The 24,531-nt window shown below is 41.2% G+C and overlaps 1 protein-coding gene and 1 long non-coding RNA gene across 25 annotated transcripts in view; one reads left to right on the top strand and one right to left on the bottom strand.

Moving 5' to 3' along the window:
• The window catches only part of ZNF521 (zinc finger protein 521), a 283,782-nt gene extending 266,282 nt beyond the window's left edge, over positions 1 to 17,500 (top strand). For all 23 annotated transcript variants that reach the window (XM_083622862.1, XM_083622860.1, XM_083622861.1 and 20 more), the window contains one exon: positions 16,660 to 17,500. In XM_083622862.1, the coding sequence (XP_083478988.1) occupies positions 16,660 to 16,689 (30 nt within the window). In that variant the 3' untranslated portion in view covers positions 16,690 to 17,500. The remainder of the gene's footprint in view (positions 1 to 16,659) is intronic.
• Positions 8,042 to 24,531, bottom strand: part of LOC310766661 — a 55,699-nt gene continuing 39,209 nt past the window's right edge. The window contains exons 4-5 of one of the 2 annotated variants that reach the window (XR_014550317.1): positions 15,108 to 15,942; positions 8,042 to 10,278 (exon numbers count right to left, since the gene is read on the bottom strand). This is a non-coding gene — a long non-coding RNA (uncharacterized lncRNA). The remainder of the gene's footprint in view (positions 10,279 to 15,107; positions 15,943 to 24,531) is intronic. The other variant, XR_014550318.1, reaches the window with a different exon arrangement.

The raw sequence follows: 24,531 nt of genomic DNA, 5'->3' as shown, positions 1-24,531 counted from the left end.
AATTCCCAAGCAATCATAGTCACCCACTGTATGAGCCTCATGCACTTCTTTTGGATGCCTCGTCACCCTGTGCAAAATTAATGCTGTGTCCTAGAGTGTGCAGATCAACTAGTCAGATCAGAATCTCTTTTCTGAAGCCATGTAGAAAAATCGTCTCATTTCTAAATCGACCCCCAAGCCGCCCCAAAGCAGGGCCTTCAGAGGGAAGGAACAGGACTGACAAGGCACTAGGCTTCAGATCACACAAGTGTTTTGAGATAGAAGAGTGACTTTTCGTCTAACTGTACATCTGGTATAGAATGATCTGGAGGCAAGTTCACCAAACACCATGCCCGGCAAACAAGAACAAAAAGCCGAAAGGGTACGACATGCCTGGATTGTTTCTTGACAGGTGAAATAATATTTAAAAACGCTGAATTGCTTAAGATCTAATAATGTTTAAACAGTTAAAAATGGGGCAAATACAGATACAGATGAAGAAAAATTAAATGAGGACAAATCACTGAGATTTAGCCCAGTTTGGAGGTTCAGCCTTTCAAGACTGTGTGACTTCAGTTGTCAGTTACCAAGGAACTAGATTTACACCATACCTGCAGGAAAATATTCCTGTATGGGCTAAATGCTGTGTGATGAATAGGATCCCACTATGAATGGAATCGGATGTAAATGGCATTTTGTGTTTCTGTGTCATTTCCCCTCACACATGCAGAATCATTTTCTTCTTCCTTGAATTATAACCTATCAGTAGAATTAATTATGTTTTCTGAGGAAAATAATTCTCACAGATTTACTTTGCTGGCTTTACATTTCAAAATAAAGGCTGACTTACTAGGATCAGTACAAAACATTATGAATGCGCAGCCTGCTGTAATTTGTGTGATATATACGTTACTAACAGCAAAAGTTTTGTACAGTCTTGCAAATTTGGCTTTTTTATTATGTTCCCAAAGTGGGTTTGAAGGAATGTACTGTCAGGTCAGCATAAAGTGATGTGCGTTCTGCTACAAACAGCATTGTAACTCACACTATTGCCCTAAAATGGTTTTTAACAGAGCAAATGCTTTGATTTTAAAAAAAAAAAAATGTCTACAAAGTAGTCTTGTCTACGAAGAGATGGCAAACCTTTCTGCTGCTCGGTATATACATATGCAACTGATTTTATGCTTAAAGTCAGTTTTCATTTTGCTCTATTTATGTGGGAAGGTGTAATTTTTTTGAATTTTAACTGCTTTACAATAGCATGAAAAGTAGAATATCACATTTGCAGATGAATGCAATGCAGTCTTCTCATACTCAGTACAAACTTGTTTTGTCTAAAATAAGACACTATACAGAGCAGCTTTTAAATAGTTGTTAGTTTTGATCTAGTATAAGCTGACCTACTTCCCCTGAATATGTGGCCTAGGGGTGGGCAAGACTTTCCATAATGAGCTGAGAGGGGAGTGTAATGAAATCTGCTACCCCTTTGTACAATATTGTTCAGGATGTTGCCTCATCACTTGCCACAGCACCATTGAACATAGGCAGCCTTCTCTCTTGCATCCACTGGCCTCCTTCCCTATTTCAAGTCTATGTACAGCTGCTCTCTGGCCTCCCCTCTTTTATCTTATCTACTGCAAGACCACTTCCAGTAAGTCATGGCCAAGCCACAGGAAGTAAATAGCACTTTCATGGACAATAAACAGCTAGGAGGGGCCCATTTTCATCCCTCATAAAAACTAGCACAGGGTTCTGATCCAGACTGGGAGCATATTCCAGACGGGCGCCACCGGACTACTCCCCAGTTTGGACTTTAGCCTCCTGCCTTCAGTCTTTCCCCTACCACCTCCCCACAATCAGTCAGAGCAGTAGAATAAATTTAATCCTTGTTTAGGTTATTATGAAGTAGTACAAAAATGGATTAAATCCAATGGCAAATTTAATTATGTTTGCATTAGGGTGCTAGAGAAGGGGGAAGCGGGATTGCAGGTATAGATGGAAGTCAAGCCTTTGATGAATTTGTAGTCCTGTTAACCCCTGGTAGCTGTTGTCCTTTCAGGCAAGAAGTCCCCTCAGTCCTTTTTGCCCAGCAACACCCACACACCCACCCTCCATGCATGGTGTAAAACTAGTTTGATCTGAGACAGTCAAGTTGCTAGTGAATCGTTTGAATTACCTTGGCAGCATTGCACTAGTTTGTAAGGATTGCAAACATTCAAGTTGGCGTGAGACAAGGGAAGGGACTAGTCTTGCTGGTAGGTGATATGACAAGAATGCTTTCTCAGGAACCCTTGCTATGTTTTCCTTTCCCTGGGAAGGAGAAGGATGTTAAAGATTACTGTTTTTCTAAAATGCCACCTATTGCACATTCTCAGTTTTCTAGTGGTACCTTTGCCAACCACATACACCCCAGTTTCCAGAAGGGGTGACCCTGGTGTGTATGAGGAAGAAGTTTCAGTGGGCATTCTCTCCATGTGGCCTAGGGCTTCTGACATTACTTTCATGCCATTGGATGACAAATACTGAAAGGTGGCTTTCAGGCTGCAATCCTATGCACTCTGTACTATAACATTTCTTGATTTTCTTTTCATGTTTTATGATTTCTTTTTTAAAAAAAATGTTGTAAGCCACCCTGGGTAGTGCATTTGCCCCAGAAGGGTGAGGCATAAATGCCTAAATAAATAAAGCTACCCTGCCAGAGTGGTTCAGGATAAAAAGGCAAATGTAGACAAGCATACAAACATGGAACATAGGTATATGCCATTTCACATTTTAGCAAACGTATTGTGCATGCTGACATTTGAGAATGGCTGCTGTACATAATAAATATGCCGGACTCATGAAGTTACAAGCAAATGTTACAGCGGACAGCAAGCAGCACAAACATGTCTGCATTATGGGAAAGGTTAGAATTCAGCTTCTCTTTGGTACATTCTGTATGGCAAATATGACTTGATAACTGAGCTACAGGTAGTTTTTCAAGAAGCGAAACAGAAATTGCAGCAGCAATAAGAGTTGGCACGTGATGGTATGACAGCAGAGATCTTGCTGACATGGAGGATCTGTCGTGGAGATGTTTTTGAACTGTGGGAACTTCAAGCATAACACAACCCCGAATCCCATGTTTTCTTTCCATGCTGGCAAGAGCAGATTCTGGGCGAAGCTGCTCTCTCTCTCCTGCCTTTTAAGCTCAAGCCTTTGCTGTTGTGCTTTTGTTGTTTATATATTTTGAATGCCAAGGCAGTTTAGCAAAGTTATTAGTTTATACATTTTGCAAAGGTAAAGTAACCATAAGAGCTTTAAATTAGAGTAAGTGCCACTTCACTATGACAGATTCCTTTGAGTACTGATTAGAAAGGAGGCCTCCTGTTGGCTGCCCCTTTATGCGTAGCAGCATTACTGTGTCTGCTTGTTTATAGCTTGCTTTTTCAAATGGTGTAAGCGTGCGGTAGGATGATGAATCGCCTTCTGATAGACAAGATTCTGCCTTTATTCTAGGATCAAGACAATGTTTCACTTTAAAGAGTTGCTTTAATTAGATGGAAGCGTTCCTGCCTCATCTAATGCAGTAGCTTTGATTGCATGTTACATAGGAACATGAGATATATAGTACAGTCGTTCCATCAGAGCTCCACAACACAGATCTGGGGGGGGGGGGGTTTGCAACATGTGGTGGGACAGGTGAAGGGACATATTGCCACACAGACATGGTGCAGCTAGCCTTATACAGAGTTCTTTTCACTTTGAGCCAAGGTTTTCCTTATTTAAAGGTAATTGCAGCAACATGGGATAGAAGAAAGAAACAGGGACAGACATTCAACATCAGTAGGTGGTAATCAGATGGGTTTTACACAGAATAGACCCATTGAAATTAAGGAGAAGGATTAAGTTAGGTCCATTAATTTCAGGGGGTTTAAAAAGTAGTAGAAAACCATGCAATATTTCGATTTATAAGGCAAACAACTAATGGCCACCTGTTCTCAGCATCTTAAGATGGAAGCGAGTGGGAGAGAAGAACACCTGCCCAAAGGACAAGAGAAGAGGTCACTAATGAATGCATGTGAAACAGGAAGTGCAGAGAAAGAGGTGGAGAAAGGGACTAATGAGTATAAACACTCATTAATGTGGGTGTATTTGTAGTCAGCTTTTGAAGCACTTTCATTTCAAGCACACCTCCTATTTCCACCATCTGTTTTCTTCCATCTTCCAGTTACTTTCCCCTTTAAGCAACTTTCTATTCTAGACAATGCACCTTTGCATATGAGGGGAACTAATGCTATTTAATGAATTTATGGCAATATGCTCTGTAATCAGGCCTTGACTTACAGCACTATACTTTAATATTGTGGGGAGCAATTGTCCTGATCGTCCATAACTGATTAACTCCTGAACTATCATATCAGTCTGAGTCAGTGGATAACTTTATGTAGGAAACTGCATTTCTGCACTATTTCCTTCTATGAAGCGATAACATTGTAATAGCAGAGTGCATTGTAAAGCTGGAAACACTATAGATTGTGAACTGCTCTGGTGTTGTAGCAATGAGAGTCTTGGACATTCTGAACATAAGCTTCCATACGCCGGAGATATCAATTATTTTTAGGAGACTGGAACAACTCTCAAGAGGAAGAAAGATGCTGACTGATAACTGTGGAGGGGATATGGTAATAGCGGTTTCCACAAAAAAATCAGAAAATTTCCGTGCACAATTTTCTATTACTTTTGCCCCTGGAGCAGTCAGCCACTGTTGAACAGAGTAGCTATAAAACTCCAGTACTCTGCTTTGGTAGCATTTTCCACTCACTTTGCACAAGTGTAAGTGATTACACCAGGGGCAAGGCAGCAGAGAATGAGGACACTACAAGTTTACAGCCAAGATCCACAATAAGGACATAAAATGTTATTGTCTTTTATAACATGTCACAGAAAACTCATTCCAATTTTTCTCTTCTGTGTTTGTGTTTTGGAAGTTTGTGGTTTTTTACAGTGCATCCTGAATTCTTGACCTTCAGGAAAAAAATGTAAATGTCTCATCATTTGTATTTATAAATAGATGGACCATTGTTTAGAACAGCTTTCTCCAACCTGGTGCCCTCCAAATATTTTGGACGACAACTCCCCTCATTCCTGACTATTGGCCAAATTGGTTGAGGCTGATTGGAGATATGGACTGATTGGTCGCAGAGGAATGATGGGAGGAACCAGATGGGGAACCACCAAGGGAAGAAGGCTCAGACCCTAGGGAGTGATGGTGGGACAATAATGAGTGGCCACAGGGAGAAGATGGGGAAGAAGAGATGTCAGAAGCTGAAGAGGTAACAAGGCTTAGTGAGCTGGTAGAGTCTGTGGCAGAGAGCCGTTCAGAATCAGAGGCAGAAGCGGAAGCAGAAAGCTTGGATGAGAGCCACGAAGAGGCAGAAATGAGTCAGGCTGGTGAAAAGTCATGGGTGTCTCCTCCTCTTGCTGTGACAAGCCCTGCCCCCAATCTCACAGAAGAGACATGAAGTGAGAGAAGCAAAGACAGGCACAGAGGCACAGTCTCTGATTGCTTGGGGGGAAACCTGGAGAGGACGAGACTTTAGGCAGCTGTGAGGAGGTGGGAGCTTCAGTCTCAGCAACTGCTTCATGGGGGGCAAGACCTACTGAAGATGAGTTGCTGTGCTTGTTAGGCCTGGTACTCTGCCAAGTCTGTGCTAATCGTGTTTTTGCTGATAAAGAGTTAACTCCAACTTGCACAGTATGGTTCACTGCTGTCTTGCTTCTGACAATATCCATCACTTGGGAATGTCAGAAGCCTGACCAGACAGATTTGCCTTCTGCAGCCTCATAATTATTTCCAACCAATTATTTCATAGTGTCTGTGACATTATGAAACCACTTTCTCTGCAGGAGCACAATGAGAGGGTTCTCTCTTCCTTGCATTGTCTTGACTCACTTGCTTCTACTGCTCAGAGATGGCAGAGATATCAGTACAGAGGGATTGATGGGAGGAAATGAAGGGCTGGATAATTTGCAAGAAATCCAAGTGCTAATGAATGGCGGGTAGGTGGAATTTAACAGGAGGGTGTATGTAAGGCATAGTAAGATGAACGCAACAATCCAGCTGCCCTGTTGACTGTAATTGAAAATTACAGAAGATATAATAGGAGACGCTAGCAATGGCTTAGTTAAGAGAATGTGCTGATCCTGTTAGCTAGATGTTATCCTTTCTTTAAATGGAAAAAAATGAAAGTTTGGTGAATTGAATTATTAGAAATTAACTATTTATTGCCACATATAGAGGCACAAAGCTTGTTAAGTAGATACAAATAACTTTATAGCTGGCTTAGTTTTAAAAACATCTGCGTGATTATCAATTTAAGCTGCCATTATTTGCCACTAATTACTAAACAGAGCTGTTAAATATTTAGTAGTAATTTGTTTAATTGGCTTTGACCTATAAAGAAGTAGTATGCGCATACCATGGGTTGTGTTCCCCGAGTCAGAACTGAGCAAGCAGGGAATGCATGTGCCGTAAAAGAGAAACACCTTACAGCTTGTCAGGTTCCTTTGCTTTTTCATTCTTTCCCTGCTGCAGATTGATTTGTCTTGAAGGTATCTACAATTAAGGCACGAAGAAGGAGCACAGTGCATGGATATAAAATGAGAGAGGTCGTACTTAAGCTTGTTTACAGATGTTCTAGTTTAAAAAGCACCAGCATGATAAATTAAACATTACAAGGCAAAAAAAAAAAAAATTTAAAGCAGAGAAACAACTGGCACATGAACACATCTGTCCATAATGCACTGACTTAATCCCTGAATATTTGATTAGATGGTCTCGCCTATTGAAGCCTTCTGTCTCTTGTTGCTCTCCTGTACTGGAACTGCTGTGGCGTAGAAATGTGGCGATATCCTCCTCTGGCTTCTGTTTTCTTTCCAAACTGGCCGGGCTTAACATAGGCACTTTGTGCCTAACAAAAGCAACATGTGTGCAAGAAGTTTGAGCAAGAGGGCACTGCCTAGCCTGCCAGCTTCCCACCTCTTAATTTTACCAAGGCTGTGCTCTATCAAGGTTAGAAAGTGTCCTGTGCCCATCAGAGCCCTGACTCATTTTAGGATAAAACTGTGGACCCAAACATGTGGACCCAATTCAGACATCACAGTCCAACCATGCCTTGTTGTCTGAACTGGACAAGCTGTATGATTTCCCACAAAGCCTTGTTCAGGCATTAGTTTCCACTTGATTTGGGTTAGGTTCCTTGGAAAGAGACAACAGTGCTGTATATGTTAGCCATACCCTGCTATCACACTCAGTGTTCCAGCACATGTAGATGGCCTGTGTACATTTATCAGATTTTTCCATCTCGAGACCTTCCCCAGCTTGTGGACAGCCTGGGGCTGCATATTATTCAACTTGGGTGAGCCACCCTCCCGCCTGCCTCTGCCTTGGTTGGGCAGAGCGGCATGTAAATTGCACCTCTTCCATACAGTTAGAAGACTGAAGGGAGTGTGATTGTGATCGGGAAGAAGGCACACAGTGCCACCTCAATGAATAGAAGAGGTTCTTTGCTACAGATTTCAACCTTCAACTTCTGAAGAGTGACAGACACAGCAGAGTGGGGACAGAGCTTAGCACAGCCATCTCCATGTAATGTGTAGCCTTTACACATGAGCAGCATGCCCCAATAGGGCTAATGTGGCCAGTATAAGGTAAAGGTAAAGGTAAAGGTAAAGGGACCCCTGACCATTAGGTCCAGTCGTGGCCGACTCTGGGGTTGCGGCGCTCATCTCGCTTTATTGGCCGAGGGAGCCGGCATACAGCTTCCGGGTCATGTGGCCAGCAGGACTAAGCCGCTTCTGGTGAACCAGAGCAGTGCACGGAAACGCCGTTTACCTTCCTGCCGGAGCGGTATCTATTTATCTATTTGCACTTTGAGGTGCTTTCAAACTGCTAGGTGGGCAGGAGCAGGGACCGAGCAACGGGAGCTCACCCCGTCACGGGGATTCGAACCGCCGACCTTCTGATCTGCAAGGCCTAAGCTCTGTGAATAAATCCAAGGCTGGGCCTATACAGTTAGCAGAATATTGAAACAGTTGAACGGACTCTGCTGCTGCCAATGTGGGAACTTTCGAAAGTTCACCTATGTTTTAAAAACTGTAGAAAATCCTGCTGTTTTTGTTCTTTTAATCAGAAAGAGAGTTTCTAACCCAGCCTTTCCCTGCTGTGTTGATTTTACTGTTTGCAGGAAATTTTAATGGAGGGAAGCGTTCAAAAATGATGTCTTCAATTCTAGTCTTGAAGCAGTGCAGTCCACCTGACTGCCTCATTCAGCTGTATGAATAGATCGGACTAGAGACCTAGGCATAAACGATTGTATATGCCAGAGCTCAAGTATAGCTCTGGTACTCTTGAGTGGCAAATTCTTTGCTTTCACAATGCTGCTGTTGTCCACTTACCCTCTCTTTGCTCCCTTGCTGGGAATTGGGAAGGCAGGTAGGCATGGCAACATCAGAGCAAAAAAGCTCCTACTCACTGCAGGAGCTCCTCCCTTACACAGAAGTATTAAAGGTACCAAAACTATGTTCAGTCCAAACCTACTTGCAGGTCTTTAAATATGTAATGGTGTTGATTTTTATCACAGTTGACACAGTCTTTTGCTAGTGACAGAGTCTAGTTTGGGATGAGTGAACCAAAAGCACTCCCTTCCAGTTACGAATACTGAGAAGAGATTAGTAAAGACCAATTAATTTTGAAGATTCCAGTTAATTATTCTCCAAAAAATAAATCTGAAAGATAGAGGAAGAAAAAGTTGGTTTCTGCCCTCATTTTCTTTCTGTTTCTCGCCTTGACTTTTGCTATGCTCTCTCACCTTTCTCTGTGATAGTGATATAGTGCTGTGTAGAATGGTGTTAAATGCCAAAAGAAAATTCAGCAGTTTCTTTTCAGGTTCATTGTAAACTGGGGGTGGGGAGGAGAGAGAAATCTCTGTTCCAATCCAAAAACATAAAAGTGCAGTTTCTTTTACAGAGAAAAACATACAAATAAATGGAAGGCATTGCCCACAGAATGCAACAGCATTTCATGCTCTGGCATTAAACTGCTCTACTTTATAAGGCTACGTTTCCACTAAATCGTTTAGCAATGTAGCTTGATGTCTTGACACACTGTAGTTCCATGATTGAAAAATTTGTCCTATATAGATTGAAGCTCTATACTGACCCCTTTTACTTCGTAACATCTACCTCACAAATCTAAATATCTCACTGGCACTCCTTAGAGCCAAGATCCTCTTCTCCAAATATTTGTTTAATTCTACCTATTCCCCACTGATCTTATGAGGAGTTCAGAGAGGCTTACCTAAGGTTCTCAGGTAATCTCATATCCAGGCACCTTGGAGAAGCAACCCAACTTTTATTCAAACAGTTTTGTGATATGAAAAACAATGGCCATTCATAACCAAGATTCTTCCCCTCCCCCTGATTTTGTAAAGCTGTCTTATGCTGCAGTCTTGAAGTTGGCATTCAGTTGACTGACAAGCCTTAGGGAGCAGCATACATACTACTCGGCTGATGGAGTCGGAGGGTCATTGGTAGAATGGCACTTACACTGCCAGGGACACGGTACAGTAATATGGTGCGGTATGCCCACAGAAAGCTCCATGTGTGTAGATCCCCTGCCAGCAATGTGCCACCACTGGTGGGAGCTGAAATGAGGTGTTTCTGGGGCATTTGAGGTGAGGCCATGATTTCACAGGATCCTAAGCCCCCAATACCACCCCAAGCAGGTCCCAAAAACTAGTGTCAGCTTTGTAGAGCTTTTTAGCCAAGGCAAACTTGTCTATCACTCTTCTCCATCTAGCTGATATTCACCATGGAAGGTGAGCATTTCCCATTTGCTTCTCTTCTGTTTTTATTTTATTTTTCACTTTTGCAGATCACCCTATAATATACATTCCCGGGGCAGCTAACACAGTAAAAAAAAATTAAAAGCTACAACAATAAAATGGATTTATTCAATAAAATGTGATGAAGCGCTAAAACAACCTGAAGTTACAATCAAGAACAGGGCAGAGAATAAAACATCAGTGCTAAAAATAGATTTAAGAGCTAACAGCAGGCATTAAAAGATTTAAAGGTCCTGGGGAAATAAAAATACATCTGCCTGGCACCAAAAATACATTAGAATAGACACCAGGTGAACCCTTCTGAGGAGTACTTCCTCAGGCAGGGTGCTGCCACTGAAGAGGCCCTTTCAACAGCTGTGGCGCTTTGCCCCTCACTTGATGGATCGCCCAACAGAAGGCATCAGCTGATGTTCTCAAGGTGTAGGTAGATGCATGTGAAAAGAAGCAGTCATAGAATATAACAACAACAACAATTTATTTGTACCCCGCCCATCTGGCTGGGTTTCCGCAGCCACTCTGGGCGGCTTCCAACAAAGATTAAAAATATATTAAAATGTCACACATTAAAAACTTCCCTAAACAGGAATCATAGAGTTGGAAGGGACCACAAAGGCCATCTGGTCCTGCAGTGGGGGACCAGATGCAATGCAGGAATCTTTAGCTCAATGTGGGGCTAGGATCCATGACCCTGAGATTAAGTGTCATGCTTTACCGACTGAGCCCTTCAGGTACATGGTTGCAAGCCATGAGGAGACTTGAAGGTCAAACACTTTGTATTGGGCCCAGAAATGGACAGGAAGCCAGATAAAAGCACTCACATAGCCAGTTCCAGTTAGCATATTCTGAACCAACTGAGCTTTTTCAAAGGGAGCTGCACGTTACCAGGTCATGGATAACTGAATTCCTCTCTGACTGTGGTGTGTTTTTTTTACTCATTTGCCTTCACTATTGAGTTTTGCCCCTCTCCTTTAGTCATTTTTTGTTTAACCAACATGAAAATTGAAACCTTCCCCACCCCCTTGCTTGGTGCATCTCCTTTTTTGTGTTCTTGAACATTTCTTTGTCCAGTTTTATCATCAATCCTGAAAGCTAAGATTGGAAGTTCTGGAAATCTTATTGAAATCAAACCACCTGCTTGGCATTAGGGCTTGTAATTGGGGTATGCTGGGTTTGCCCATTTTTGCTTCATCCCCATCTCTCCCACCCCCACCAAGTATCCTGCCATTTTCCGAGGACAAACTGAAAGCTATCAGTAAGAGGTTTGGAAGAAGGGAGCAATGGATTGGGGGGGGGGGGAGAAAGAGAAGGAGAAAACCTTGATTAGAAAGTATAATTTAATAGAATGTGTATTGAACCAAATGTATTGATTAATGTGGAGGATATAGTACTTATATTGATTCAAACTAGAGATTTAGTACTAAAAGCTGTAAGCCAAAAAGCTGTTGCAGATTGCTACAAAAGTCAGTTTAATGCTGTCCTTGAGAATGCCTTCACAAAGAAATTCTTCTAATGTTTGAGGAGTAGGTAGAATGCTGTATATGTCAGTTTGATCCCGGAGGGTTTTATTTTGTACTCTAATAGCTGTTACGAGCCTACATTATATCCAAGGAGTAATTTTCCTTAGGGTTGCCTGGCTCGCTTTGTGTCAATATTCTAGCATTTTAAGTCACGTACAGTATATGCTTCTGGGAACAGCGCAGGAGCCAGCCAGACTCATAATGGTCTGCATTCATTAATAAAGGCAGAAGCTTCTGTCCCTCCATTGCCCACTACAGGGATGCCTCCCTGGTCTTTTGGGACCTGTACAGACACATTTAAAGAAAGCTTTATTTTGAGTGGGCAGGAGATGAAATGCAGGACTTGGAGGCATTTCCTAAGTCAGCTATATGCCCGAGCACAGAGGTGACCTTAATGGGTCAGAGAAGAATGCAGGTCAAAAGACTTATTATCCAGCCTGTTGGAAACCAATTGCTTTTGGTGTGTGTGCGTGTGTGTGTGTGTGTTTTTAAAAAAGTGGTGCTTAAAGGTTAGTAATGTAGAAATCTGTTTTACAACCTGAAACTGTATTGGAATGCCGTGGGCTTACAGAAAAGGGGGAGAAAGCAGGAACGGGGCTTAGTTTTTAAATGCAGATTTCCCATCAATTTTAAAATGTTAGTATACCATAATTAGTTAATCAGTGATGATTGATTACTGGTGTTCACTTTCTTGAATTAAGGAAAGAGAAAAACATGATGCTGTGATTCTGACACCATCTGTTGAACAATAATGTCCCCATTTAATCTTTCTATTTCTTTATTTGTAATCTGCTTTTCAGAAACAATTGCATTCATTTCATTCAGCTTCGAAATGTCTCATTTAAATTGAATGCAACAGCACTTCACGTTTGGGATTCTAATGGGGTATTGGAATCAGGGGGAGATTTTCTCATAGTAGATTTTTTTTCTAGTACTGTTTCTCTTTCTCAGATTGCTTTCTGTAAGAATTTAGTTCAGGTAAATACAACAGGGTAGAGAGGAGACTTCAAACAGTTGCTGGGGAAAAAACCCTGCTTTTTCACTGTTGCAGTGAAAGCTGTGGAACTCAGTGACAAAACACAAGAGCGTTTCCCAAGTTCACTGAAATGGACACAGCCCAAGTGTTTAAAGCACCAAGCTGCCAATTGTGGATTTAACATGAGTTTCTGAAACCAAAAGGGTTGAATAGATGATCATATGAATGTTAAGTTCCACTGATATCACAGAGCAAGTGCCATTGGAAAGTTAGTATTTTAGAATCTTTGGCATGTGACATATGCTGACATCACATTGTTCCGTGGAATGCAAGGATCCTTGAACTCTATGGCTTCATTTTTGTTGTTAGGAAATAATTAAAAACAAAAACAAAACCCTAACTTTCTATTATTGTGTTTTTATCATTGCACCTGAATTTCTGCATACAGCATGCTTTTGCAAAGCAAGATTACTCTGTGTGTGTGAGACAAACGACAAAGCACAAAAGACATCAATTCTGATCCTGGAAAAGAATACAAATTCTAATCCAGTTTTCTTTTTCAAACTGACAAAATCTACAAAAAAGCTGAAAGAGCTCCCAGTATCAAACTTTCTCAGCAATATACAACGCAGATATCTAAATACTGAGGTAATAGGATTGAGATTTCAAAAATTTGCTGAATTTTATATCTTTATTTAGATGAGAATTTTTGCTTTGCCCTTTGAATGCACAAGCATCACTCAGGGTGCCTTAGAGTGGCAACATGGGCAATAATAATAGAGTGGCAATATGGGAAGGAGAATGAACTCGGGGAAATTACTTAGTACTGCATGCTTTCCAGAAGATCAATTTTAAAAAACATCTGCCTCAAATATACTGTATGTCCTGTAAAGGGCAAATTCCATTCTCAGAGTTACACAGAAGCTCTTAACTCTAATATTGGTTCTCCCTGTGCACTGAAAACTCCCATGTTCATGTCAACAGGAGCTCCATCTTTCGATTTCCCCACTTGAGTTAGCTCCTATTGTCATGGAAGTGGGAGTCCAGAGCACATGGAAAGAGGAGGATATCAGAGCTCAGATCTGCTGGGTGGATAATAGAGGAAAATTTTGTCCTAAATTTTTAAACACAACCTTCTTTATATAAAAAAACACCCTTAAACCAAAACCTCCAGCAGTTCATAACTGGGATTAATGGTTGCAATTTTCAGTCGCTTATACATGGTGTCTCCAGTAGACAACTTTTTTGTTTTTTGTTTTGTTTATGGCAGAATATAATGTAGTTCTCTGTGGGATTCAAGAATTTTTCTCCTTCCCTTACCTCTTTCCTCCCATCTTTCACCTTTTTGTCTCATAAATGTTATATCTGCACTATACTCAAAAACAGCCTTTCTCCCTAGGCAGGTATTTCTTTCTAGTCCATTGATGCTCTAAAAAAATGCAAAGAGGTTGCACATCCTTGTAGTCTCAAGTATTTAGGGAGGCTGCTCAAGGTACATGTTTGTGTCTTTGCTTAATTAGCAATTTTTCTCACTGTTGCTTCTCTCTGAGTTTCTGTCTCCATGTTCTCTTGAGAATCTTGTTGTGCAGCAAGCCATATTGGCTATGGAGCACCACAGCAGGGCTCAGCAGAGAGTAATCCCATGGTTTCTTTTATATCTTCCACATTAATGCCTCCATGCTCTTTTTTTTTTTAAGGAAAAATAATTGTGATTTGGAACATCGGAAGGTGCCTTATACCAAGTCGAGCCATAAACCCATTTTGCTCAATATTGTATACACTGACTGGCAGTAGCCCTCCAGGATTTCAGACAGGGGGTGTGCCCAGCCTGACTCGGAGGTGCCAGGGATTGAGCCTGGGACCTTGTGCACGCAAAGCAGATGATCTACCCCTATGCCACACCCCTTCCCCTTTTGAGTGCTGATCAGACATCCAGTCCAGTGCCCTGCAATGCAGGAATCTCAACTAAAGCATCATGGCCATCCAACCTCTGCTTTAAAACCTTCAAGGAAGTATGTTCCACTGTTGAACAGCTCTTAACCATCAGAAATTTCTTCCTGATGTTTATTGGGAATCTCCTTTCTTGTGGTCTACTATGACCCCTAGATCCTTTTCATATATTACTGTTAAGCCAGGTGCCCAACATCTTATATTTGTGCAGCAGGTTCCTCTTGCCTAAGTGTTGCTATTGAAATTCATTTTGTTAGTTAACAGCTTGTTAATATACTTTTGAAGGCTACATAAACCTACATTATGGTGAGACTCTTGCTGCAACAAAGTCTGCCCCGTTGCTTGGGCAGGACAGTCCCATCACCTCATTCCATCCCATTCAGAGTGAAGGCAATCCAAGGAAGTTATTTACCAACATTAACACTGTCAAGTAGTGAAATCTGATGGGCCCCACGGTGCCATGACCTGTGATTCCCAATTGGCCAGGATCATACAGTGAAAAAGAAAAAAGGCCTAAATATACACCGAAGCGTCAATATAATGGGTCTGGGAACAGGTAGGTGGGTGGTGGGGAAATATGCCTAATGCAGGGGCAGGTTTCAGGTTTTTGTTCAATTTTGCATCCCTCAACCAGTTTTACCTAGAACATGTTCAAGCATGAAAATTCATTCAGTACAGCATTATACATTTATGCTTCAGAGAAAATTCTACTAAAGTATTTCAGATACTGAACATGGTTGTTCCTCACATTGCCTTTAAGATGATTATAACTCGATTGTTTGAGTCATCTGGACCTACCTGCATCGTAGGGAGCACCGAACGATGTAAGATGTGAGCAGATTAATAAGATATCATCAGGCATATGGAAACACATACTCTGGTGTTGTCTTGGTCACATGGATTTCAGCACATTTCAGACATTACCGTAATGAGCACATTTCTGTCACACTAAATCAGGAAAACTAATCTCTTAGTTATATTCAGTTTAAAGACAGACGTTATTGGTCATAATAGCCACTATTTGCAGATCTTCTTATCCGTCATTGTTTTACAGTATTTTGATACATGTCGACTGATGTGGAAATGCTGTGCATGAAATCAAATGGTCTTGGGTTTGCTTTTCTGCTTTTTAACCTTTTAGATTGTTATTCAGCAGGCAGAGCCCTTGTTGAGGTATTGTAGCGACTAGTACACTGTGCAACTCAGTCCTAAACATGGGTGAAATTCAGCCTTATGATACATTGGGTATATGCACATGGGGAATAAGATCCACTCTCACAGTAAAACTACCCCCCCCCCCCACATGCTGCACACATATACCCTAAATCTATTCTGGGTGTTCCCCCAACCCTCTAGAGCAAGTTGAGGGAGCCAGCAGGGAGGAGTGGGTGAGAAATCCTATTGTGCAAGCAGATCACTTTCCACACACTGAAGGCCCACCCTCAGTTCCCATACAGTTACTCCCATAAAGTTCAGTGGGATTTATTCCCTACTAAGTACCTGTAGGATGCTTGGGTGTAGCGTTAGGTGGTGTCAAAAATATTGAGTTCTGTCTTCCTTCAGGATTCTTCTCAAACTTTCATTCTGTCCTTAGACTCACTTGCCACGTACTACTGACCTCTTGAAAAGATACCTAGGGAGACATCCACACAAAGAACTATTATACTGAGATTTGTCCTAGACTCAGCTGCAACATACCAGTGGCCTTCTGAAAAGATACTTATGAAGATATTAACACAAAACAGCTAGCATACTAAAATTTTCCACCAGCCGATGGATCTGTAAGCATTCTCACAAAAGGGCGGGCCATGCCACATTCACTGGCAATCACCCCCAGGTGTTTGCATGGTCTGTTGGTGTTTTCTGCATTATAGGCCAAAACCAACATATTCACAAATGGCCATTTAGGCAAGTACTGTCTTGGACTTTGACCTAATATACTTTGAAGTGCATAAGATGAAGATTATAGAAATGATTCCAGTATGCAATACAGTGGTACCTCGGGTTACATACACTTCAGGCTACAGACTCTGCTAACCCAGAAATAGTACCTCGGGTTAAGAACTTTGCTTCAGGATGAGGACAGAAATCATGCTCCGGCGGCGCGGCGGCAGCAGGAGGCCCCATTAGCTAAAGTGGTGCTTCAGGTTAAGAACAGTTTCAGCTTAAGAACGGACCTCCGAAACGAATTAAGTACTTAACCCGAGGTACCACTGTACAAAGCAACATCAAAGTGTGTATAATAGGCCACTTAACACAGTGACATGCATTGCAGCCATATGTTCTTTTTGTGGCCGTGCTTTGTTTCCTTGGCTGTACAATAACCACATATCTCCTTTTTTTCTTGCAGAATCATACAATGACCCAACATAGCAGTTAGTGCAAGGCCCAGTTCTTCAGGAACCGATTCTTTGCGGGACAAGAAAAAAAAGGGAACATGTTTAACTCTTTGCACGAGACTTTCATTGTTAATGTATATTATTCAGAAACATTGTATTGTACCATAAAACTTGTATTATCAAAACTGTTGGATGTTCATGTGTTTGAACTTTTGAGCACCGGAGAGACTTCTTGTATATAAAGTGTTGCACATGTATTATGTTGTCTGATACTAAAATGGTCTTATAAAGACAAGTGGACTTGGGCCCTATTCAAGCAGGATTAAAAGAAGAATAACGTATAAAGGGAAAAAAGGCTTAAGACAAATGTTATTTTCAAGGAAGAAACAGGAGAAAAAAACTAATACATTACAACCCTATTTGGCTTTCCTTTCATTCCAGCTTATGTCTACAATTTCTCTTTTGGTATACAAGCAAATGAATTCAAGAGTATTTTTATTGTTGAAGATACTTGCAAAAGTAAAAATAAATAAAAACGAACCGATTCTCTCCAAACTGACCCCCCAGCTGAATATGGCCTGTATATATATTTGTAAGCCTTGCGATATGACAGATAGCATTACCATATATGCAATAGTTGTTATGTAGATTGTCAAAGAAACTTTTTTCCCCCCTGGATACCATTTGAAGCTTTTGAGTGTTCAAGACTTTTCCTTAATGACGTCACATGGCCAAATTTTTGAATCAGTTGAACTAACCTGTATGTTACTGTTATTAATGTTTACTCTGCGGTCTGAACCTGGAGATTACTGGAATGGTTTTCCAAGAGGAAATAAATTCAGTTTACCATTACATTACAGCGTCGCTGTGCTTTTTGTCCCAGATACAAACAAACCTGCTCTCCTTTTGCAACTTAATTTTGACTCGTAAATAAACAAATTATTTTCCCCTTCACATCACACAGAAATCAGGCTCTTACTGCCTCTCAAGTTCTAGTTTAAATTTGTTACTATTTAGAAAAATACCAGGATTGTCATGGTAAGTGATCTGAATCCAGAGCTTGCAAATGTCAGTCTCCTAAACCAGGGGTGGAGAACCTGTGGCCCTCTAGATATTGTTGGGAGTTGGTGGCTTGGGCTGATGGCAGCCCAACATGGACAATGGTCATGGATGATGGGAGCTGTAGTCCAACAACATCGGTGTTACTCATGCCTGTCCTGAACTTTGTGACTGCCATTTGTCCAGTTTTTTAAAAAGTCTGGGTGTTTCTGTTTTACAGTGCAGTCCTAATGTGTTTACTCAGAAGAATTAAATTTCACTGAGGTCAGTGCATTTATTCCCCAGTAAGGATGGAAGAATCTGTCAAGTTCAGTTCTCTCCGTTGCTCATTCTCCAATCTTAAATTCGGTTTTCCATATTTTGCAGGGGGGGGGGGAACCCCCACTTTTTTAATCCTCATCAACACTTTAGGACAAAGTTCGCCTAAGAAACAGTTTTATAAACAGTACCTATTTTTTTGCAAGCAATTCTTCCTATTATAATGCATTTTTGTGTAAGTTTAACTAAGACCATCATTTTCACGCATACTTTCCTCTGATATATATATATGCATTTTTGCAAACATTGGTTGGAGACCTGCAATGCAAAGTTCACATACTATTTTGGAAAGTGAGAATTTGATAGATCTGGCTTTAACGGCATACTGAGTCGAATGTCTCCCCCATCCCTCCTGCCCAACAAGTATGCTTTGGATTGTAGCCTTTGCTTCCCCTTTCTCTCCTTTCAGTATTTCACATTTCTATTCCAGCCTCAGACACTGTTGGAAGCTCGTGTGCTTAAATGATTATCTTATGAAGGGAGCGGTAGCCAGTTCTCCCCCCCCCCCAAACAGAGGTGGCAACCCTGCTAAATTCCAGCCACAGCATTGACATGGACTCCTCTACCCTCCAGTCCCTTGTCCTCACTGCTGACAGAGATGGCAGTAGAGGACGTGGCCAGAGAGAGCGCTTCAGTGAGCACTCCAGCCTTACATTTCCTGTGGGGGATTGTTCAAAGCCAGCCGAGAAGTGTTGCCGAGAACTGCATTAACCTGTTTGTCCCAAGTATGTGTAAAGGAAGGATGTACCATCAGGGTTTTGCTGTTGCTGCTGGTCCTCAGATATGCTGCTATGAATGTTCACCCCAAATCTATTCTCTGCATTTGTTGCACAGTGTTTCTGGAATCCTTATGCAGTGGTTAGAGCTACACAATGTGATACCACAAAGAGTTGCTGGCCTTTTCCTGTCAGGGTAGATTTTAAGTGTGATTTCCAGTTTGCTGAGTGTCACATTCTGAATCTCCACAGATGGGAGGGCTGGAAACAAAGTTTTCAAAATGCCTCTGCTTGCCAGAGATTTCAAGGAAAAAATGTGCCATGTTTCTTTCTCCAGCCTTGAGAATTTTAGGCATACGTTTGCCAAGAACACAAAAAAACACAAAAAAAGAATATGGGATTTAAAAAAGTAGTCTAAGAAAATCTCATTTGTGCTGACAAAAGGATAAACATGGGCAACTGTGCATACACTGCAAGTACAATGCCAGCTTCTATTTATAATAACTCAGACACCCATTCCGCTTTCATTTCCATTAATATGTTACTCATCTCTGCCAATTTGGATCTGATTATGTCTTCTTTCTTCATGGCAGATACCTTTTCCAAAAGTGCAGGCATTTATTTCAGCCTTCATGTGTGAAAGCGGGACATATTGGTTAAAACTGTAAATAGCATGTTTTTCGTCAAGTTCAAGTATGTTAGAAATATTACACCCCACTGTGTTTGTGCCACTGAGTTGAGACAGATGGTAGCTGGGAAAGATGCAATCTTATAATCAAAAGCTAAAATATGTCAAAAATATGTTAGCAAGCAAAACATAGCATATTACTTGCTTCTTATGTCATGACAGCTTGCAAAACACGCAAGGTTGTTGAATTTCTAGTTATGTAAATACAGTAACACAGTAAACACAGCAACAGCAAATGTGATGGTAGCTTTGTGCATCGATTAGTCCTGCCTTTCAGGGCTAGGGAATAGAAGTCTTCTGGTCACATTCAACTCCTGGTTTGAAGAGCGAGTCACTCATATCAAATGCCTGAATCCATTTACCTTTCTCATTAGTTCTTGGTTTCTTGGTGATACCCTAAAAAGCTGTTTAAAGAGATTATGAAAGACATTCAACCTTCCCAATGAGGATTGAGTCTACCATGGGGGCTTATCAGAGCATTTAGCAAACAGAACAAGATTGGGGTATCAGTTTGCCGAAGCAGGAGGTGGGGAGGAGGCAGAAATACAGAGACTCCGTATGAATGTGCTTAGTCTCTGGCATGCTAGCTTCCCCAGTGGGCCACTGAAGCTAAAATGAGCCACCCTAATGAGAAGGGGGAAAGTAAAATTGTGCCAGCATCAAGGAGACCAGGGGGAGGGGAAGAACAGGAGACATGCTGGATGCAAAGCAGGCCACAGGTTTATTGAATCAGAATGCCTGTTACTTGGCATAAAGAGTGGGGAGGCTAAGCAGAAGTCCCTGTTCACAGGCTGTACTATTCAACCAGATTGCTAAATAAGCTTGTGAAGATAGGAGCAGCAAATGAGGTGGACTTTGTTGGGGTGCCCTCTGGTCCCCATAGTGGCTTAGCTGCTGCATAAGCCCCTTAAGGGAATTTACAAGGAGTTAACTCTCACTTTTTCCAAACCATAGGCCCAGACACAAACTAGGGACATAGGAAGTTGTGTTATACTGAGTCAGACCATCTAGTTTAGTTAGTTAGTTAGTTAATAATATAATAATATATCCCACTCATCTGGCTGGGTTGCCCCAGCTACTCTGGGCAGCTTCTAACACATATAAAAACACAATAAAGCATCAAACATTAATAGTAACAAACTGATCCAATAAAAAATGCCAAAGTAACTTTAAAATAAACAACCTATATCAAATAAAGCAATATTCAATCATCCATTAGAATCTAATAGTAATAGTTTGCACCAAGCAGGAGCGGCCTTTGGTCTTTCAGATTTCAGTGGGGCCATTCAAGCCTCACCTTACAATATTCTCCTTTATATACCTGCCAACACTAAGATTTCACTTCATGCCTCTGACAAAATGGGCCACAAAAGTCCAAAAAAAATCCACAAAGCTTGTGTCATAAAAATATTTTTTTTAGTATTTTAGGTACCACACAATTGTTGACCATTTCTGCCATGAGAGACTAACACGGCTACCCTCTGCAAATACTTATTGACTCTTTAAAAGTGCTAGAACATTCTCCACTCAACTATAATCCTGTCACAAGGAATGCACTTGTCCTTTTGCTTTTATCCTCTCTGAGACACTGTCCTCAAGAAAGACGAGAAAGAGCTGTACCTTATATACCAACATATGACCCTCTATTTATATGAAAAATTAACAATTACTTCACACCTTGATTGAATACTTCCTTATTTAGATGTCACAACAGATTTTCGCAGCCTTCAGAGGGAAAGCTTTAGAAATGTTAATATTGTGACAAGCAAGACACCTAAAAGCAAATGACTCATAATTGGCGACAATTAGAAATAACTTGGTATGAAAACAGAATATTACTTGCCACAGTGTGCTGGGGCTGGGAGGGTGAGCTTACATCTCAGGTAATGCGAAGGACTCCATGGAAAGATCTTGGCCACACAGACAAGAATATAACATTGATTCCACTCTAATGCATTCCTTCATACATTACTGCTCAATTATCGTTCAAGGGGCCTTTACGCTTTACTGGCAAATGGAACATTCTCTCTGCGATGTTCCTTTCACTGAGTTGCCGGGATAATGGAAGATGAGCAAACAAAATCAGGCATGTTATCCTTCTACTCATAATGGGCACAAGCTTATTTATTCAAATGGTCTAAACATTCCATTGAACCTGAAGTCTGAATAAACCAACATACAATGTACGTAAGATTACTTAGAAACAGTCTTATATAGAAGAGATAGAGCTGATTCCAAATGAGAAAACTTCAGACAATTAAGGTTCAAATCGTAAAGACTTTATGATAAGTGTGCAGTTTCAGTGGATTTGCAAGACCACTGTTTGGAATCCTAAGACATTTATAGGAAAGTATTTCATAGACTGGTAGCCGGATGCTGTGCATGTTCCTAAATTTAGACCACAATTCTAGGCCGGTTTACTCAGAAGTCGCGTGTGCTCAATGGGAATTCCTCCAAGTGTGCATAGAATTGTAGCCTTAGTGCCTTAGGCAACCATTAAGTAATTATTAAAAAGATAAGATGACAAGATTCCACCTTTATGTTTCTTTCATGATGCCAAGATTTCAACTTTTCTGTTAATCTTACTAAGACAGACAGACACACACACACACACACACACACACACACACACACACACACACCAAAAGTCAAAATTCTTATTTTGATACCAATTCTTCATTTGTCCAAAATGCTTGTGATCTCATTTGCTATGATCAGCAATTTCCTACATCACTGAAGTTCTTCTACTGGATCCCTCAATATGATTTTAAATCAAAGAAATACAGTAATTATTCAGTGACTGCAAAGAACTCTGTTTCATAGGATACATTTTTACAGGACTTTTAAATATAATTTATGAATATTTGCAAGCATAATAATTGTCTTTTCTGCTGACATTTTCAAAGCGACACTGTGATTTGTTGGGTCTCCAGAGAGTCTGAGTACAAAACTGATAATTATATTAAATATACATAGACAATAAAGAGTGTGTTTACATAACTATGCCCATAAATATCTGATTGAACAGTCATTGTTCTCAAACCCCTTTTAAGCAGCTCTCTGAGGAATCCAGTTCTAATGACATGATGGTTTAAAAGATGTTGCTCAGTCTTGTTCCATATTTAATTAACTTTCCTTTTTTAAACTTGTGATGATGGAGACAATAACAAATAGCTCTGAAAAGAGAGATGGCTTTGAAACATGAGTGAGAACTTGTCGTGCTTTGTACACCATACGCCAAAGGAAATTTGTATGGAAGAGCAGGCGGCACGGGCCTGCCAAACTCCGTGGGGAGTCAATTACTAGATCATGTGATAGAAATAATAATGATAATAATAATAGTAGTAGTAGTAGCATTACAATATTAAATACTAAAATGAATAACGTAACACTAGGGTGTGGGTAGCAAGATTCAAGAGACATGTAGTACCCACTTGGAACTTCTCTTGGGTCATCTTTGAAACGCCTCCTATTTATTTCAATGGATCTTGCAGAAGGAATGTGTCACTCGTTTCAACATCAGGTGGTTACAGGGAGTGTTACAAATCCAGAGTATTTTTTGCTGAGATTGTGTGTAAATAAGATCAGAGAAGCATGCACAGCAAGGGAGAGGTTGCTGTCAGATCTGTGTACTGCTAGCCTTTGTGACCTGGAGGCTGCCAGAGAATAGACAATGAAGGTATGTTATCCCTGTCTGGGTATGATTGCAGATGAGGGCCACCTGCTGAAGCTGGTTACAAAGTACTCCATGCCACAGAGGCCACTTGTACCTTCAGCTGCAGCAGATGATCCAATCGTGCCCCAAATTGTGCAGCTGCCCCTTTAGGGGAGGTGCAACCTCTTCCAGAAGAGGTTGAACCCCAGTCATCTCCATCTAGGGAACCACCCACTAACAGTGCCTCAGTCTTATCTGGATTTGCTTTCATTCAGTCCCTTACTGAAGCCAGACACTGATCCTGCACATCCAATGTCTCACCTGCAGATGTCACACAGCTCTATTTCTCCTTTACATCAGCATATTGATAACACCAGACACCAGTTCTTTAGAAGACTCCAATCAGCGGTTTCATACAGATGTTGAACAGCAAGGGGAATAAGCTTGACCCCTGTGGAACCCCACATCAAAGGCTCCACAGTATTTGCCAAGCACCACTCTCTGGAGTTGGCCATCTAAAAATGGCTGGAATCACTGCAAAGCAGTGGTGCCTGGTTTCAATTCAGAAAACTGTTCTAGGAGGATACTCTGGTCAATGGTGTCGCAAGCTACCGAGAGGGAAAAAAGAATCAACACGGTCACACTCCCTTGCCTCTCTCCTAACCAAAACAGTTTCTGTTCCAAATCTCAGTTAAAATGTGTCTAGAGAATCAGCCTCATCTAAGAGAGCCCGAAGCTGGTTGGTAACTTACCAGTTCAAGAACTTTGCCCAAGAAAGGGACATTCACAACTGGATGGTCATCTAAACATTACAGCTCCAGGGAGGATTTATTAAGAAGTGGCCTTCCCATCACCACCACCTTCAGGCATGCAGTGACCACTTCCTCTGATAAAGAAGAATGAATCACATCCCTGATCCAAGTGGCCATCTCCTTGCTAGTTTTTATCAACTACAAGGGACAAGGGTCCAGAGAACATGTGGACATCTGCACCAATTCAAGAGCCTTGTCCAAGTCCTCGAGCCATACCAACCAAAATTCATCCAATGAAACAGGAGTAGGCAGTGTTCTAGATACCTCTTGAGATTCACCTGCTGTACAAGCAGAGTGAAGTAGTTTCTATGTTGTTTCACTTTCAATTGATGGTAATAATGAACAGTTTGGAAAGGTTTGTAGGTTTTATGCAAGGCTTTCCCCCCCGGCCAGAACTGTTCTGGCACCTCTCAGGTAGGTGCCATTGCCATTATAAGAGAACAAGGGAGGTGTTCATGGTGAGTTCTGGCACCTCTTTTTCTAGAAAAATAGCCCTGGTTTTATGTATTGTAATGCTGCCGATCTCTAGGAATGTTAGAAAATGTGGAATTAGTCAGAAGGCTAGCTAGAAACTATTCTGAGAACAACATTAATAGTTGTCACCATGCTTTGGGGATTTTTATATCTAAGGCTGC

This window comes from Podarcis filfolensis, assembly GCF_964270895.1.
Source record: "Podarcis filfolensis genome assembly, chromosome: 7".
Lineage (NCBI taxonomy): Eukaryota > Metazoa > Chordata > Lepidosauria > Squamata > Lacertidae > Podarcis > Podarcis filfolensis.
This window is presented reverse-complemented; position numbering and strand designations above follow the sequence as displayed.